General features: G+C 51.3%; 1 protein-coding gene and 1 pseudogene across 1 annotated transcript; both read left to right on the top strand.

Annotated features, from left to right (window-relative positions):
• The first annotated feature begins 9,858 nt into the window (after positions 1–9,858).
• LOC119454621 (uncharacterized protein K02A2.6-like) lies at positions 9,859–11,079 on the top strand. The gene has a single exon (XM_037716501.1). It carries the CDS (start codon positions 9,859–9,861, stop codon positions 11,077–11,079), a length of 1,221 nt encoding a protein of 406 aa, XP_037572429.1.
• Positions 11,080–13,968: 2,889 nt separating this feature from the next.
• Positions 13,969–15,182, top strand: LOC119454620 (uncharacterized; annotated as a pseudogene).
• The last annotated feature ends 959 nt before the right edge of the window (positions 15,183–16,141 follow it).

Below are 16,141 nucleotides of genomic sequence, written 5' to 3'. Positions count from 1 at the left end.
CTCTGCGATATGGGCACATTCTGTAAAGGTGTCCAGCTCCTCCGCAGTGGAAACAAAGTGGCGTCCGGTCGGGTGCACGCCACACGTCGCTTTTTCGTGGCCTCAGCTCTGCTAGAAGGGCTTCACTGCGCGGAGTCGGCTGGCGGCTACTGGGAGCTGCGAATTGAGCATTATGCTCGGATGACTGGCATAACACATCAGCGTACGTCGGCAAGCGACGTACCTGTGGCGCTTGTTCGAGATGCACAGGCGGTGCCTCAAATCCCGGCTGTAGAATGGCATGCCGAACTTCATCGCGAATGACGGCGGCGAGAGTTGAAACTGTTGGCGTGGCTTGCGGTGGCTGCAGCTTTCGAAGCTCTTCCTTTACGATGGATCGCACCAGTTCTCTTAGCGCTTCGGTGTTGCTGCATGGGCTTGCTGATAGGAGGTCAACTGGTGCACTGATGACATCACGATTGTAGTGATGGGCACGCTGCTGCAGCGCCTTTTCTATGGTAGTCGCGTCGGAGCGAAACTCTGCAACACTGCATGGTGGGTTGCGAACGAGTCCTGCAAACAGCTCTTGCTTAACGCCATGCATCAGGTGGCGTAGTTTCTTCGGTCATGTTTGGATCCGCGCGCTTGAAGAGGCGGGACATGTCCTCGATGTACATGCCGACACTCCCGTTAGTGCGCTGCTTTCTGGCTTGTAAAGCGTTCTCTGCCTTTTTTCGCCGATTGGTGCTGGCATACGTGGCAAGCAACTGTCGGCGAAATTCTTGCCATGAAGATAATGCTGCATCATGGTTCACGTACCATGTCCTCGCTGACTCTTCTAACGCGAAGTACACGTTGCGAAGCTTCCGTACCTCGTCCCATTCATTGAAATCTGCGACTCGCTCGAAGTGTTCTAACAAATACTTCACATCTTCGAACGCATCGCCATGGAAGGATTTAGGCGTACGTGGTGGGTACACGATGAGCGGCGACGGTGCCCCCGGGCTGGTCATGGTTGTGCCGTCGCTGGTAACTGTTGCCTGCACCGCAGCAGCAACAGGAAGCGGTCCGAACTCGGGTGGGTCTCCTCGGAGGCGGCGGCTTGTGCGCTGGTGTATTGGAGTCAGCTCTCCGGGTTCAAATCGCTGAGAGTTAGGGCTCCGCTCTCTTGCGCACTGGGGACTTCTAATCATACCCAGCACCTCCACCAGAAATGTGGCACTCTTCAGCGAAGTACACTAAACAAACTGGTTTATTGTGGGCGAACTTGTGCCCGGAAACTTAAGACTAAAACACACACACACACGCACACACAATTGGCAAGCACAGTTAACAGGAACGCGTTCCACAGTCAACCACGTCCGCAGATTGAGCACACGCGCAGCCGCGTTCGCGTGCACGAGAGACACGCGCTGTTTCGCCATGCGCGAGGTGTTGCTGGCGCTCTTCTAACGGCAGTGCGATGAGACGCCTGGAAGGATACTTCGCTTGGAGAGATCTCTGCGGCAATGTTGCAGGTATACCACACGATGACCATCCATCTAACTTATCCAAAACATTTAACGGGCCTCAAATAGAACAGCTGTACAATTTTAACCTTTTCGTTAAATACAAACATGGTCTGAAAAATAAAAACAATCACTTTCTTAAACTATGCCAACAAAGAAAATCACCTGAAACACCTTATGACATCAGACAGACACACATGGTATATACCTTTTTCACGAACAGGATACGGTTTCGAAAGCCTACAGTACATTATGCCAAATTTTTTAAACTTCTTAAACAGCAAGGGTATTAACGCTGATACAGTGACAAGTGAAGTGTGGAAACAATATTTAATTAGAAATGCCATGTAGTACCGCTGAATGCACTAATTCATTACAGTGAAGATCGCCCCTTTTTGTGTATGCGGTTTGTTTGTACGTTTTTTTTCTTTAATATGTGGCATATTTCACATATGTGCTGGTATTTTTCTGTCACTCTTTGCTTATTTTTACTGCGATAGCAATTATATGGACACTTCAACCGGATTTCTGCCGTCGTCGTCGCCGTCGTCGTCGCCGTGAGGTTCCCTATAGATAAAATCTTCGCCGCGTGCCGTATGCCCGAGCGGAAGCGTGCGGGGACGCGCGCTATCACGGAGAGCGAACGCACTCAATCTCCCACGCGCAAGCAAGGAAGCGGGAAGCCAGCGCCGGAGGGAGCGGGGGGGGGGGGGGGCGCACTTCCACTCTGCCAACAACCGCGCTCGTCGCTCGCTCGCACCGTCTCTTATCTCCACACGGCTCTGACCTTTATGCGCCGCGTGCATTCGCCGCTCAGTTTCCGTTGAAGCGATAGACCGCACGTACCTTCGCCCGCTACGGCGTATGCTTGCTGCTAGCGTTTTGACAGTCGTTGTCTGCTGTCATTCAGTGTGATCTCTTCGTGTTTGTGCGCGCTCACACCACGCTTGTTCATTCAGTTCGTAATAGTCGGGCCACATTTTCCAACGCACGCTACACACGCAATGCTGCGCGGGTCGGCAGTGCAGCGCTACAGGTGTGTCCCTTTGCAGGCGCTGCCCACGGGAAGCGCTTCTCATCAACACCACCGTTTCACACGCGCCTTCTCGTGGTCATCGAGTCTCTCTTCATGTCGGTCTACTTACGCCGCAGCACACCTGCTTACTTAATCAGCTCATGTTTACTACAATTCATATTGCTACTAAAGCCGCTCACCTTACTTCGTATGACATTGCTGTGTTGCTATCGCATTTATTGCTTCGCCCTTAGGGCGAAACTGTTAAATTTTTTTGTGTAACCACTATCATTGTATAAATATTGCATCAATGTAATTTAACATATTGCTACGAGAGACACATTCTGCCAGGGGCAGACGACAGAGAAGATGGTTCTGTCGGGTGCTGGTGGCTGTCCACCATATTGGCTACTGTGTCTGTGTAGTGTAAATACAGTGTAAATAGTCCCGCCTTGTGCCATTTTACATAACATTTTTGTGGTGGAAGTGCTGGGTAGTTCCCTGTTTCCATCACGGAGCTCCGCAACGGCCGCTTTATCACACTTCCGACCATGTCAGTCGGTGCAGGCACAACATCTTCACCCGCTGACCCTCCCGTGGCTCCCACCTACATCGTTCTGCCTCCTGCTCGTGATCCTGGCGTCTTTTCCGGCCAGGATGTGATTGACGTCAACAAATGGCTCAACCTTTACGAACGGATCAGCGCCAGCTACAGGTGGGACCCGACCCTTATGCTCGCCAACGTGCTTTTTTACCTCGATGGCCCACCACGGGTGTGGTTCGAGATGCACGAGGCGGACATTACAAGCTGGGACTCTTTCAAAGAGAAGATACGCGACATTTTCGGTGACAGCACTGGACGGCAGCATGCTGCGCGGAATGAACTTGCGACTCGTGCGTAGACGTCCTCCGAGTCATACGTCTCTTACATTCAGGACGTTATCGCTCTTTGCCGCCAGGTTGACGAGCACATGCCTGAGTCCGAGAGGGTTTCTCACGTGCTCAAAGGTATCGCCGACGATGCCTTTAACCTGCTCGTGTATACCAACGTTAATACCGTCGACACAATCATCAAAGAGTGTCGGCGGTTTGAACATGCCAAGAGCCGCCGTATAACCCAGAGATTCACCCGGCTGCCCAATACGGCTGCAAGTTCATCGTGTGATGCCGTTCGCCTGCCGCCCACCTGTGACCACGTTACGCGTATTGTTCGTCGCGAGATTGAAGCTGCCTGTCCTGCACCTATTCCACCACCCGTGTGTATTCCACATCCCACGCCAGTGACCCAACGCAGTCATCAGTGTCCCTCATTCAAGCTGTAGCAACGCAGGAGTTTGCCAATCTCGGCCTTTCATCGGCGTGCCCACTGACTCATCCTGAAGCTCAGCCTTATTCCTCTGGACCTGCTCGACGATCCTACAGCTCTCCTGTCTCCTTCCGCAACCCTGCTGAATGAAGAACGCCCGACGATCAGCCCATCTGCGTCTCCTGTCATCAGGCCGGGTACATTGCTCAGTATTGCCGTCGCCGTTGGATCTACGCATATCGCCAGACCTCCATACACTCTACTCCTTTAAGACGTCCAGCCGCTGGTTCCCCATACTTACTACTCGTCGTCCTCCCACGAGCCTCTTCCCTCTGACACCACTGCTCCTGTTCGCCGCTTCTCCAGCTCCCCGTCGCCGCAACGCCGCCAATCCCGCTCTCCGCAGCCTCGCCGCTTTTCCTCGCCGTCCTTCTCTGGACGCTCGCCGCCGGAAAACTAGATAGTGCAGCTTATGGAGGTGAAGCTGCGATGCCGTCGTCCCCTGCAAATCCTCTGCTGACTCTCCCCAGTCAACATAACCTTCTAGAAGTCAAAGTCGACAATGTTCCTGTGACCGCCCTCATCGACACTGGTGCACACTTGTCTATTATGAGCGCCCCTTTACGCCGCCACCTGAAGAAGATTATGACGCCGTCTACGACACAGACAATACGTGTTGCCGATGGTGGTGCTGTTCAAGTGATCGGAATGTGCACCGCCCGTGTCAGCATTGCCGGTTGTCACACTGTCGTACGTTTTGGCGTCCTTGCTCAGTGCCCTCATGACCTTATCCTTGGCCTTGACTTTCTTTCGGCACACTCGGCCTTAATTAATTGTTCTTCTGAAACACTCTGTCTCGATCTTCCCCTTGTATCAGATGCTTGCGAAGCGCCCGTCAGCCACTTAAGCCCCACCGCTTTTGTTCGCCTACTGCCTCGAGCCGTCACGTACGTGTGTTTGTCATCGACCCCACCCGTTCCCGATGGCGACTATATCGTCACTCCGATTACTGACGTACACCTGACGCGCAATGTTACTGTGCCACACACCATCGCGACATTAGGTAATAACTGTTTGTTCCTCCCGCTACTAAACTTTGGTCTGACTCCCCAAGTGTTGCCCCACAAGATGTCGCTTGCCCACATCACCGCTATAACATACCATGACGTCAAGGTTGTCACCATAACTGCTCCTGAAGAAGCTGAAGCTTCACGGTCACCAATTTCTGACGACAGCATTTTTCGCAAAATGATTGGATCAGACTTTTCGCCTGACCAGGCCGACGCTCTCTGCCGGGTTTTGGCCTCATACAGCAACATTTTCGACATTCGTGATCGACCCCTGGGTCAGACTAAGATTCTCACCTACCGAATCAACACTGGCGATTCTTTGCCCGTTCACCGTCGACCTACGAATTACTCGATTACGGAACGGGAATGTCTTGCCCGTGTGTCCGCATCAGAGCGCGATGTTATTCAAAAAGAAGTGGCGAAAATGCTTGCGAAGGACATCATCGAACCATCATCTAGTCCTTGGGCCTCCCCCGTCGTATTTGTAAAGAAGACGGCTCCTGGTGTTTCCGCATTGATTATCGGCACCTCAACAAAATCACCAAGAAGGACGTGTACCCTCTTCCACGTATCGACGACGCCCTCGACTGCCTCCATGGTGCCACCTTCTTTTCATCCCTGGACCTTCGATCTGGCTACTGGCAAATCGCTGTAGACGACGTGGATCGCGAGAAGACCGCCTTCGTGACCCCTGACGGCCTTTACCGATTCAAGGTCATGCCTTTCGGTCTCTGCAACGCACCAGCCACCTTTGAGAGAATGATGGACACACTGCTTCAAGGATTTAATGGGTCTACGTGTTTATGTTACGTGGACGACGTGATAATTTTCTCTCCCACTTTCGCAACACACCTTGAGCGGCTTCCGACCATTCTAGCAATTTTCCGACGAGCTGGCCTCCAGCTCAATTCCTCGAAGTGCCACTTCGCTCTTCGTCAAATTACTGTGCTGGGCCACCTCGTTGACGCTTCCGGTGTCCGACAAGACCCAGCGAAGGTACGCGCTGTCACGAATTTCCCCGTTCCATGGTCTGTTTATGACGTTCGTAGTTTCGTGGGGCTGTGCTCCTACTTTCGCCGTTTCGTGAAAAACGTTTCTGCGCTCGTACGTCCACTCACTGACCTTCTCAAGCAAGGCGTCCCGTTTTGTTGGGGTCCTCTACAAGCTAACGCCTTCTCTGAGCTCATCGCCGCCCTAACGAATCCACCTATTCTTGCCCATTTTGATCCAGCTGCTCCCACAGAAGTGCGCACAGACGCTAGTGGTCACGGCATCGGTGCAGTTTTAGCCCAAAACCAACGCGGGATTGATCGTGTTATTGCGTACGCAAGTCGTCTCTTTTCGAAATCTGAACGCAATTACTCGATTACGGAACGGGAATGTCGTGCCCTTGTCTGGGCGGTTTCGAAATTCCGTCCTTACTTGTATGGCCGCCCTTTTCGTGCTGTCACAGATCATCACGCTCTCTTTTGGTTTTCCTCACTGAAGGACCCTACTGGACGACTTGGTCGTTGGGCGCTGCGCCTTCAGGAGTACTCTTACTCAGTTACTTACAAGTCTGGCCGCCTCCATCTGGACGCGGACTGCTTGTCCCGCTACCCTGTTGACCAACCAGACGAAACGGAAATCGAACCTAGCCCCTGCGTTATGTCCATGTCTCAGGTTCTCCAGATTGGTGACGAACAACGCCGTGATGCTTCTTTGCGATCGCTCATTGACCGGCTGGAATCGGCACCTAACGACGCCTCACTGCGCATGTTCGTCCTCGTGAATGGCAAACTTTACCGTCGTAACGTCCAGTCCGATGGCCTTGAGCTGCTTCGCGTTGTGCCTAAACATCTGCGTTCAACGGTCCTGCATGAGCTTCATGACGAACTAACTGCTGGTCACCTTGGAGTATTCCGCACGTATGACCGTGTCCGGCGCCACTTCTTTTGGCGCGGTCTCGCCCGGTCTGTTCGACGTTACGGGACCTCCTGCGATAAATGCCAACGTCGGAAACGTCCTGCTGCACCGCCTGCTGGTCTAACTCAACCACTCTCCATCCCGACCGAACCATTCTTCCGTGTTAGTTTAGACCTTCTCGCTCTTTTTCCTCGGTCAAGATCCGGCAACAAGTGGGTTGCCGTTGCTACCGATTATGCGACCAGGTATGCAATCACTCGAGCGCTCCCCACTGTCGTGTTATGGGAACTCGTGACGCCTTCCAGAGAGGGCGTCACATACCAGGTTGGGACCCTCACCGCTAGGAAGGCTGGGACGACTACAAGGGGCTTGGTGAGAAGAGACTAACATGGCGTACAATAAACGTGTCGTTCGTTAGTACTCGCCAGCTTCAGACGTCTCTCAATCTTCTTCCGACCCCTCGACAACACGACATGGTGGCAGCGGTAAACAAGAAGTCGCCCAGCACCCGGTGAGAGCCACGAAACGGCCAACATGCCAGACGGAATGGAAAATGACGCTCAACAAGCAGCGGCAGCGGGCCGACAAAATGGCGCCAGCTTTTTCAACCCGTTCTCCGTCGAACTGCCAGAGAAGTTGGATTTCCGAGACCCGAATGACTGGAAACGTTGGATCGCAAGGTGGGAACGCTATCGCATTGTGTCAGGACTTCACCTTCGTGATGTTGAAACACAGGTGAACACGTTCGTGTACGCGATGGGGAAGGAAGCCGAAGACGTATTGGCGTCACTAAGCCTAACAGACGCCGAGCTCGCGGACTACGCAACAGTGAAACGCAAGTTCGAGGGACACTTCATACCGTGCACAAACGTCATTTTCGAGAGGGCCAAGTTTAATCGCCGTAAGCAGGAAGCGAACGAGTCGGTCGAATCGTTTATCACAGACCTGCACAACCTCGCTGATACGTGTGAATACGGTTCACTGAAAGACGACCTCATTCGTGACCGGTTGGTTGTAGGACTTTTGGACCTCGGTCTAAGTGAAAAGCTGCAACTAGACTCGAAACTCACACTTCAGTCTGCAGTGAAAATTGCGCGGAACTCCGAATTCGTCAAAAAGCAACAGAACGAGCTACGCGACGCAACGGAACGCGGTGCTTCGGTCGACGAGCTGCGACGCTCAAAAGGACGCCGCAACCACGGAGGCGCGCAGCGGAAACCAGCCAAACCTCCAGCGGTGCACTTCACTGGACGAAATTTGTGCAAGTGGTGCGGCAGTACACAGCAGCATTTCAAGAAGCAGTGTCCAGCCTTCGGAAAGCTCTGCAACAACTGTGGGAAAACTGGTCACTATGCAACAGTATGCTTGTCGGGACGCCAGCAACCTATAGGGCAAAGGGCGTTTGGATCCAGCACAAAGAAATCAAGGACAGCAAACACGGAGGAAGTGTTTCTTGGTGAGGTCAGCGAGACAGACACCATGGAACCTTGGTTCATCATTGCACTCGTGAGCAGTCGTCCTGTTCGCTTCAAAGTCGACACAGGAGCACACGTGAGCGTAATCCCTGCTTCGCAGTATGACAGCAGCCGCATGCAGACTCTGAAAACTCCTGACAAAAGACTTTTCGGACCGGGCAGAACACCCATCACAACAAAGGGAATGTTCAGTGCAACAATCGCATGGCAAGGCAAGTCTGTTTAGCAACAGGTTTTTGTAGTGGAAGGCTTGCAAACAGCTCTATTGGGACGACCAGCCATACGTGCTCTCGACATACTGTTACACCTGGAGGCAGTTGAGGCCAACAAACAAACCGAAGCAAGAAACATGGTGCCCCTCGAGGCAATGCCAGAGTTCTCCCAACTCTTCACAGGACTTGGTAAAATGAAAACTGTGTACAAGGTGACACTCAAAGCAAATGCTACGCCTTATGCGGTGACAACGCCTCGACGAGTGGCTGTTCCACTCCAGCCTAAAGTCGAACAAGAACTACAGAGAATGAAGGATCTTGGAGTGATCCAGCAGGTTTACCATGCGACACCATGGTGTGCACCTATGGTCATTGCATCGAAACAGAATGGAGAGGTCAGAATCTGCATTGACTACACTGAATTGAACCGCCAGCTGATCCGGGAAAGGATCATCATGCCTACAGTTGAAGAAAACTTGGCGAAGCTGGCCAATGCAAAAGTTTTCATCAAGCTTGATGCAAATTCTGGCTACTGGCAGACACCCCTCGCACCAGAGTCCCAGGACTTGACCACATTTATCACGCCGTTCGGGAGATTTCAGTTCCTGCGATTACCTTTTGGCATTGCGGCAGCGCCAGAGTTCTTTCAGCGAGAAATGCTTTGCATTCTTGAAGGACTCCCTGGAATAGCATGCCACCAGGACGACGTCGTCGTTTGTGGGAAGAACCAGGCGGAGCACAACGCAAACCTCACAGCAGTGCTTCAGAGGCTCAAGGACGCGGGAATGACTCTAAATCCACGCAAGTGTGAATTCAGCAAAAGAAGAGTCAAGTTTCTCGGGCACATCTTGAATGAAGCGGGCATCGCTGCTGACCAGGAGAAAACTAAAGCCATCAGAAAGATGACACCGCCAGAGAACACCACCGAGTTCAGGTCGTTCCTGGGCATGGTCAACCAGCTGGCAAAATTTCTCCCGGGACTGGCTGAGAAGACAAAACCTTTGCGAAACCTGCTGCTAGATGAAGCAGTTTAGGTTTGGCACCAGACTCAACAAGAAGCCTTCGATCGGGTCAAGGATGACCTAACGACAACACCAGTGTTGTGCTACTACGATCCACAAAGGCCTCTGACGATATCAGCTGATGCCTCGTCCTATGGCTTGGGAGCTGTTCTGCTCCAAACAAATGACGGCAAGCGGAAGCCAGTGGCATACGCTTCCAGGGCAATGACACCGACAGAACAAAAGTATGCTCAGGTGGAGAAGGAGGCACTTGCCATAACATTGGCGTGTGAATGTTTCAGGATGTATGTGCTCGATCTGCAGTTCAGTATACAGACTGGTCACAAACCTTTGGTGCCTTTGTTCTCAACAAAACGCATTGACGAAATGACACCACGACTGCAGCGCTTTCGCATGCGTGTGCTTGAGTATGACTTCACGATTTCACGCATACCAGGAAAGGACATGCACACAGCTGATGTCTTGTCGCGCAAACCGCTGCAGTGCTCCGGCAAACACCTTGCATCCGTCATAGAAGAGTATGAACTTCTGACCATTGAACAGCTGCCAGCATCAACTGAGATGCTGAACAGGACCAAGATCGAGCTGCAAAAGGATGCAACGACATCACTGGTCATGCACTATTGCACTACCAAATGGCCAAAAACAGAAATGCTGGCACCTGAGGTGCGCAAGTATGCAAGTGTGGCCGATGAACTGTCGGTCGTACAGGGACTCCTACTTCGGGGCACAAGGACAGTCTTTCCCCCTTCATTATGCAAAGAAGTTCTGCAGCGACTACGCACAGGACACCAAGGCGTTGTGAGATGCCGAGCAAGAGCACGGGAGTCTTCATGGTGGCCAGCAATCAGCCAGGACGTTGAAACGTACGTGAGGAGATGCCCAACCCGCACAAAGCACCGTCCTGTGGCAAATGAAGACTTGCTCCAGACACCGCTCCCAGAACGCCCGTGGCAAGTGGTAGGCACAGACTTGTTCCACCACGAAGGGAGGAACTACATAGTAGCTGTTGACTACTACTCAAGGTTTTTTGAGATGGAAGAGCTTTGTGGAACACAAACCAAACATGTGGTGCAGTTCCTTAGTAATTTGTTCGCTCGCTATGGCATTCCGGACATTTTGAGGTCCGACAATGGCCCGCAGTACAGCTCACTCGAGTTCCTGCAATTTATGAGCAGTTGGGGTGTAAGACATGTGACCTCCAGCCCACATTACGCGCAAAGCAATGGCGAAGCTGAGAGAGCAGTCCAGACTGCCAAGAACATCATCCGTAAATCCACGAATGTTGCGGAAGGCCTTCTTGCCCACAGAGCTACACCTGGACCCGAGGGTTACTCGCCAGCTGAGCTTCTCATGGGCCGCAAGCTCAAAACAAACGTCCCTACTCTGCCTAAAACACTTGAGCCCAAGTGGAAATACCAGAAGCAGTTCCGGCAATACAATGCGGTCATTCGGGAGCGAGAAGCCAAACTCTACAATAGGAGGCGTAAAACAAGAGACAGGCCACCGCTAAAGCCAGGTACAGTCGTTCAGATCAGAGAAGGGAGCCAACAACAAGGAACCATCTCTCTGATCTCGTTGAACTGATACCAGAAGTATCAGTTCAACGGAACGCGGTGCTGCGGTCGACGAGCTGCGACGCTCAAAAGAACGCCGCAACCATGGAGGCGCGCAGCGGAAACCAGCCAAACCTCCAGCGGTGCACTTCACTGGACGAACTTTGTGCAAGTGGTGCGGCAGTACACAGCAGCATTTCAAGAAGCAGTGTCCAGCCTTTGGAAAGCTCTGCAACAACTGTGGGAAAACTGGTCACTATGCAACAGTATGCTTGTCGGGACGCCAGCAACCTATAGGGCAAAGGTCGTTCGGATCCAGCACAAAGAAATCAAGGACAGCAAACACGGAGGAAGCGTTTCTTGTTGAGGTCAGTGAGACAGACACCCTGGAACCTTGGTTCATCATTGCACTCGTGAACAGTCGTCCTGTTCGCTTCAAAGTCGCCACAGGAGCAGACGTGAGCGTAATCCCTGCTTCGCACATCTTCGTTCAACGGTCCTGCATGAGCTTCACGACGAACCAACTGCTGGTCACCTTGGAGTATTCCGCACGTATGACCGTGTCCGGCGCGCTTCTTTTGGCGCGGTCTCGCCCGGTCTGTTCGACGTTACGGGACCTCCTGCGATAAATGCCAACGTCGGAAACGTCCTGCTGCACCCCCTGCTGGTCTAATTCAACCACTCTCCATCCCGACCGAACCATTCTTCCGTGTTAGTTTAGACCTTCTCGCTCTTTTTCCTCGGTCAAGATCCGGCAACAAGTGGGTTGCCGTTGCTACCGATTATGCGACCAGGTATGCAATCACTCGAGCGCTCCCCACCAGCACTGCTACTGACGTTGCCGATTTTTTGCTCCACGATGTTATTCTACACCATGGCGCCCCTAGCCAATTGCTCAGAGATCGAGGCCGTGCATTTTTATCCGGAGTAATCGACGATCTTTTGCGCTCCTCCTCAACGCAGCACAAGTTGACCACCGCCTACCATCCTCCAACAAATGGCCTCACCGAGCGCCTAAATCACACCCTCACGAACATGCTCTCAATGTATGTTTCCTCCGACCACCGTGACTGGGACCTGGCGCTGCCTTACGTGACCTTCGCCTACAATTCATCGCGTCACGATACTGCCGGTTATTCACTATTTTATATGTTCTTTGGCCGTGAACCGACGTTACCAATGGACGCCCTACTTCCGGCTGCTGCCGCGCCGCCTAGCGAATATGCACGTGATGCCATCGCTCGTGCCGATCATGCGCGTCAGATCGCCCGCTCTAGGCTGTCGGCCTCGCAAGCGACCCAAAAGCGCCTCTATGACAGCCGGCATCACGACGTTCGCTTCTCACCCGGTGCCTTAGTTCTTCTGTGGTGTCCATTCCGTCGTGTGGGCCTGTCTGAGAAGTTGTTATCTCGGCACACGGGTACTTACCGAATCATCCGCCAGGTCACGGACGTCACCTACGAGATTGCTGCCGTCTCTCCCACTTTGCCACCTGCGATCGCTTCCAGTGACATAGTTCACGTCAGCAGACCGAAAGCATATCACCCTCCTTCTGACGACAATGTTTGAAGTGCGCCGAGACGGCGCTTCTATACCGCCGGGGGTAATGCTACGAGAGACACATTCTGCCAGGGGCAGACGACAAAGAAGACGGTTCTGTCGGGTGTTGGTGGCTGTCCACTATCTTTGCTACTGTGTCTGTAGAGTGTAAGTACAGTGTAAATAGTCCCGCCTTGTGCCGTTTTACGTAACAATATCATTGTGTGAAAAAGAGTGCTCAATAAATGAAATGAAAATGAAATGAAAAGAATTAGGGCAACAGATGACATACGATACCTTGAACACGCCAGACAACTTTATGTTAAGCATAAAATTGTTATGGCGAACGACATATACAAATGCAGGTTGCTACAATCCTACATTAGTACAAATCGCGGGAAGCTTGACACATTTCAGGCACTTGCGAACATTGAACATACTCATATACATACATACATACATACATACATACATACATACATACATACATACATACATACATACATACATACATCGTACAATATATGTAGGTATGTATTTACTTCCATTAGTGTAAACCCCCTGGAAAACTCCGTTATCACGCACTATTTACGGAACGCAAAGGCTTAGCCAGACATTACCAAGCACAGTTGACGCATATGAGCAGCAAGGCTATGAAATCGACACACTAAACACCACAAATGTAATTAGATTGTTTTTGTAACTGCGCATTCGTTAAATTGTACTGCTTTATATACAGGGTGTTTCAGCGAACACTTTCAAAATTTATTTGAGGTTGCCTGTGGCAGGTAGCCAGATTCTAGTTATTGAGCTGGTCTACTCGAAGAGGCGGACATCACTTGCACAAAAAATAAAATGCATAATCGAATAATTAGCAGAAATTCACTAATTAAGCTTTTAACTAATGACCTGATGGCCCATGTTGCAATTTACAAGTTGTAGCCGTGGAATTCGCAAGGCGGATTCACTTGGAACGAATTCTCGGGTTGACACCAGTTTTGAGATATTAATTCCCGAACTTTGCGGAGAAATACATTGGCGTTCCAATTCATTTTGTGCTTCAATGCATAAAGCGACGTTTTGTTAAGAACTTAACTGGAACGCCAATGGTGTGGTGTCATGCGAAGCCTGTGTGACGTCACGCTGATAGCGTGGTGCTCATCGCCTTATAAGCGCTGTGAGCCGGGCGCTCCGTGCTCTTCTGGCTCAACTCTGACGCACTAATAAACCGTTTATACTGTTCGCCACTCATGGCCACTCTGGCTCTGCCTTGTCCATCGCGGCTACAACAGACTGGCGACGAGGGTGGGATAAGAATTCCACTGGGCTGCAAGACACCATTAACCACGGTCTCGGAGCGTGCTGCGAGGAGCCTGGCAGGATGGCCACGATTGGAAGGTTCGATCAGTTCATCGAGGACGGTGATGAAGATTTCCAGTTCTACGTGGAGCGGTTCGACCACTTCCTGAAGGCTTACCAGGTGAGCGACGATCTGAAGGTGTCAGTGTTCATAACGGCAATAGGGAAGAAAGCCTACAAAACACTGAAAACGTTGCTGGAACCAGAAAAGCCGGAGAACAAGACGTACGAACAGTTGGTGCAGACCCTGCAAGAGCAGTACGTGCCCAAAGCCTCTGTACTTGCCGAGCGGCTCAAATTTAATCGGCGTTTTCAGCAAGACGGCGAAACAGTGGCAGCTTTCGCGGTAGAGCTGAAACGGTTGGGGACGTCCTGCGACTTCGGGGCGTTTTTGGACGAGGCTCTTCGCGACAGATTTGTGGCAGGACTTTGCGACAAAGAAACGCAAGCAGAGCTGCTAAAGAACAGCAAGTTGACGTTTAGAAATGCCTGCGATATCTCAAGGAGTATCGAGTTGGCCCGCAAGGAAAGTCGAGATATTCAGCCGGGTGCAGCGCAAGGTGCAGCGCTATTCACCACAAACCAGATAGCGGAAAATGCCCACCGCGCTGGAGAGAAGAAACTTCGGCAATGCCGGCTGATACAAGGGCGACGGAATGACTGCACTGTTTCCGATGCGGCTCAGAGCATGAAGCATCTATCTGCAAATTTCGAAAGTATCGTTGTCGGTTGTGTAAACGTGTCGGGCACTTAGCGAAGATGTGCAAGGACAGAAGTAGAGACTTTGCAAGCACGATAGATGAAGACAGTGACGCGGGTGAACTTGTGCTCCACAATATTTATTCCTGCGAAGGGCGCACCGGGCTTTACGAAATTTGTCTGAAGCTAGAACAGAAAAGTGTCCGTATGCAGATTGACACAGGGGTGTCGGCATCAATTGTACCAGAGTCACTGTACAGGAAGTACTGGCCTAGCCTACCCAAAGAGCCATGCAGTCTTAAGCTAAAAACTTACGGAGGCACTCCGCTGACGGTAGTTGGGAAGCTAACCGTTTCGGTCGAGCACAATGGTCAGTACAAGCAACTTCCCCTAGTTGTCGTGAAAACAAACGAAGGTACCAACACTATACTGTTGGGACGAGACTGGCTGTCGGCACTTAAGTTAGACTGGGCTAGTGTGCAGGGGGTTTGCTTGGACAAAGTGACGTTGTTGCTTGAAACATATGCTAAGATTTGAGCCTACCTTGGGCCTAATCAAGAACAGTGCCACTAAATTAGTGCTTAAAGAGGGCAGCACGCCCGTTTTTTGTAAAGCGCGGTCGGTACCATTTTCCGTTAAGGAAGCAGTGTCTTCGGAACTGCAGAATCTCGTGAAAACAAGAGCGTTAGTACCAGTTCAGCAGAGTGAATGAGTGACGCCACTAGTAGTTGTGCCTAAACCAAACAACCAGGTCATTGTGTGTGGGGATTTCAAGGTGACACTAAATCCATGCCTCAGAACTGATCATTCTCCCCTTCCCGTGATGGAGGATCGATTTGTAAAAATGGCCGGTTGCAAATATTTCACTGTGTTGGATTTATCTACTGCCTACCAGCAGCTGGAATTGCATCCGCAGGCGCAGTCGCTAGTCGTGATAAATACACATTTGGGGTTATTCAAGTACACGCGCTTACCCTATGGCATTACGAGTGCACCTTCGATTTTTCAGGCAGTCATGGATGATGTATTGAAAGGACTTGATCGAGTAGCATGCTATCTGGACGACGTGCTGATAGCAGGGGCTAAAATTCAGGAATGTTTCCATAAAGTGGAAAATGTGCTGTCCCGCTTTCAGCAAAGAGGCATTCAATTGAAGAAAGAAAAATGTAAGTTCTTTCAAACGTCTGTCTTGTATTTGGGGCACGTTCTGGATGAAAAGGGCATACGCCCGTCAGATGAAAAAGTAAAAGCTATAACTGAGGCCCCTGCACCAACGAAACAGGCACAGTTGAGAGCTTACCGGGGGTTGATAAACTTTTATGGAAAGTTTGTTCCCAACCTAGCCGCAAGAATTAGGCCGTTGTATGACGTGTTGAACCAAGAAAAAGGCTTCGAGTGGTCACGTGTGGCAGAGAAAGTGTTCCAGCATAGTAAAACGTGGCTAACACGAGAAAAGGTTTTGACATACTACGACCAAACTAACGAGATAGGTCTTG

Source organism: Dermacentor silvarum, chromosome 5, assembly GCF_013339745.2.
Source record: "Dermacentor silvarum isolate Dsil-2018 chromosome 5, BIME_Dsil_1.4, whole genome shotgun sequence".
In the NCBI taxonomy this organism is placed as follows: domain Eukaryota; kingdom Metazoa; phylum Arthropoda; class Arachnida; order Ixodida; family Ixodidae; genus Dermacentor; species Dermacentor silvarum.
Note: the sequence above shows the minus strand (reverse complement) of the source record. Positions and strands in the feature narration are given on the sequence as shown.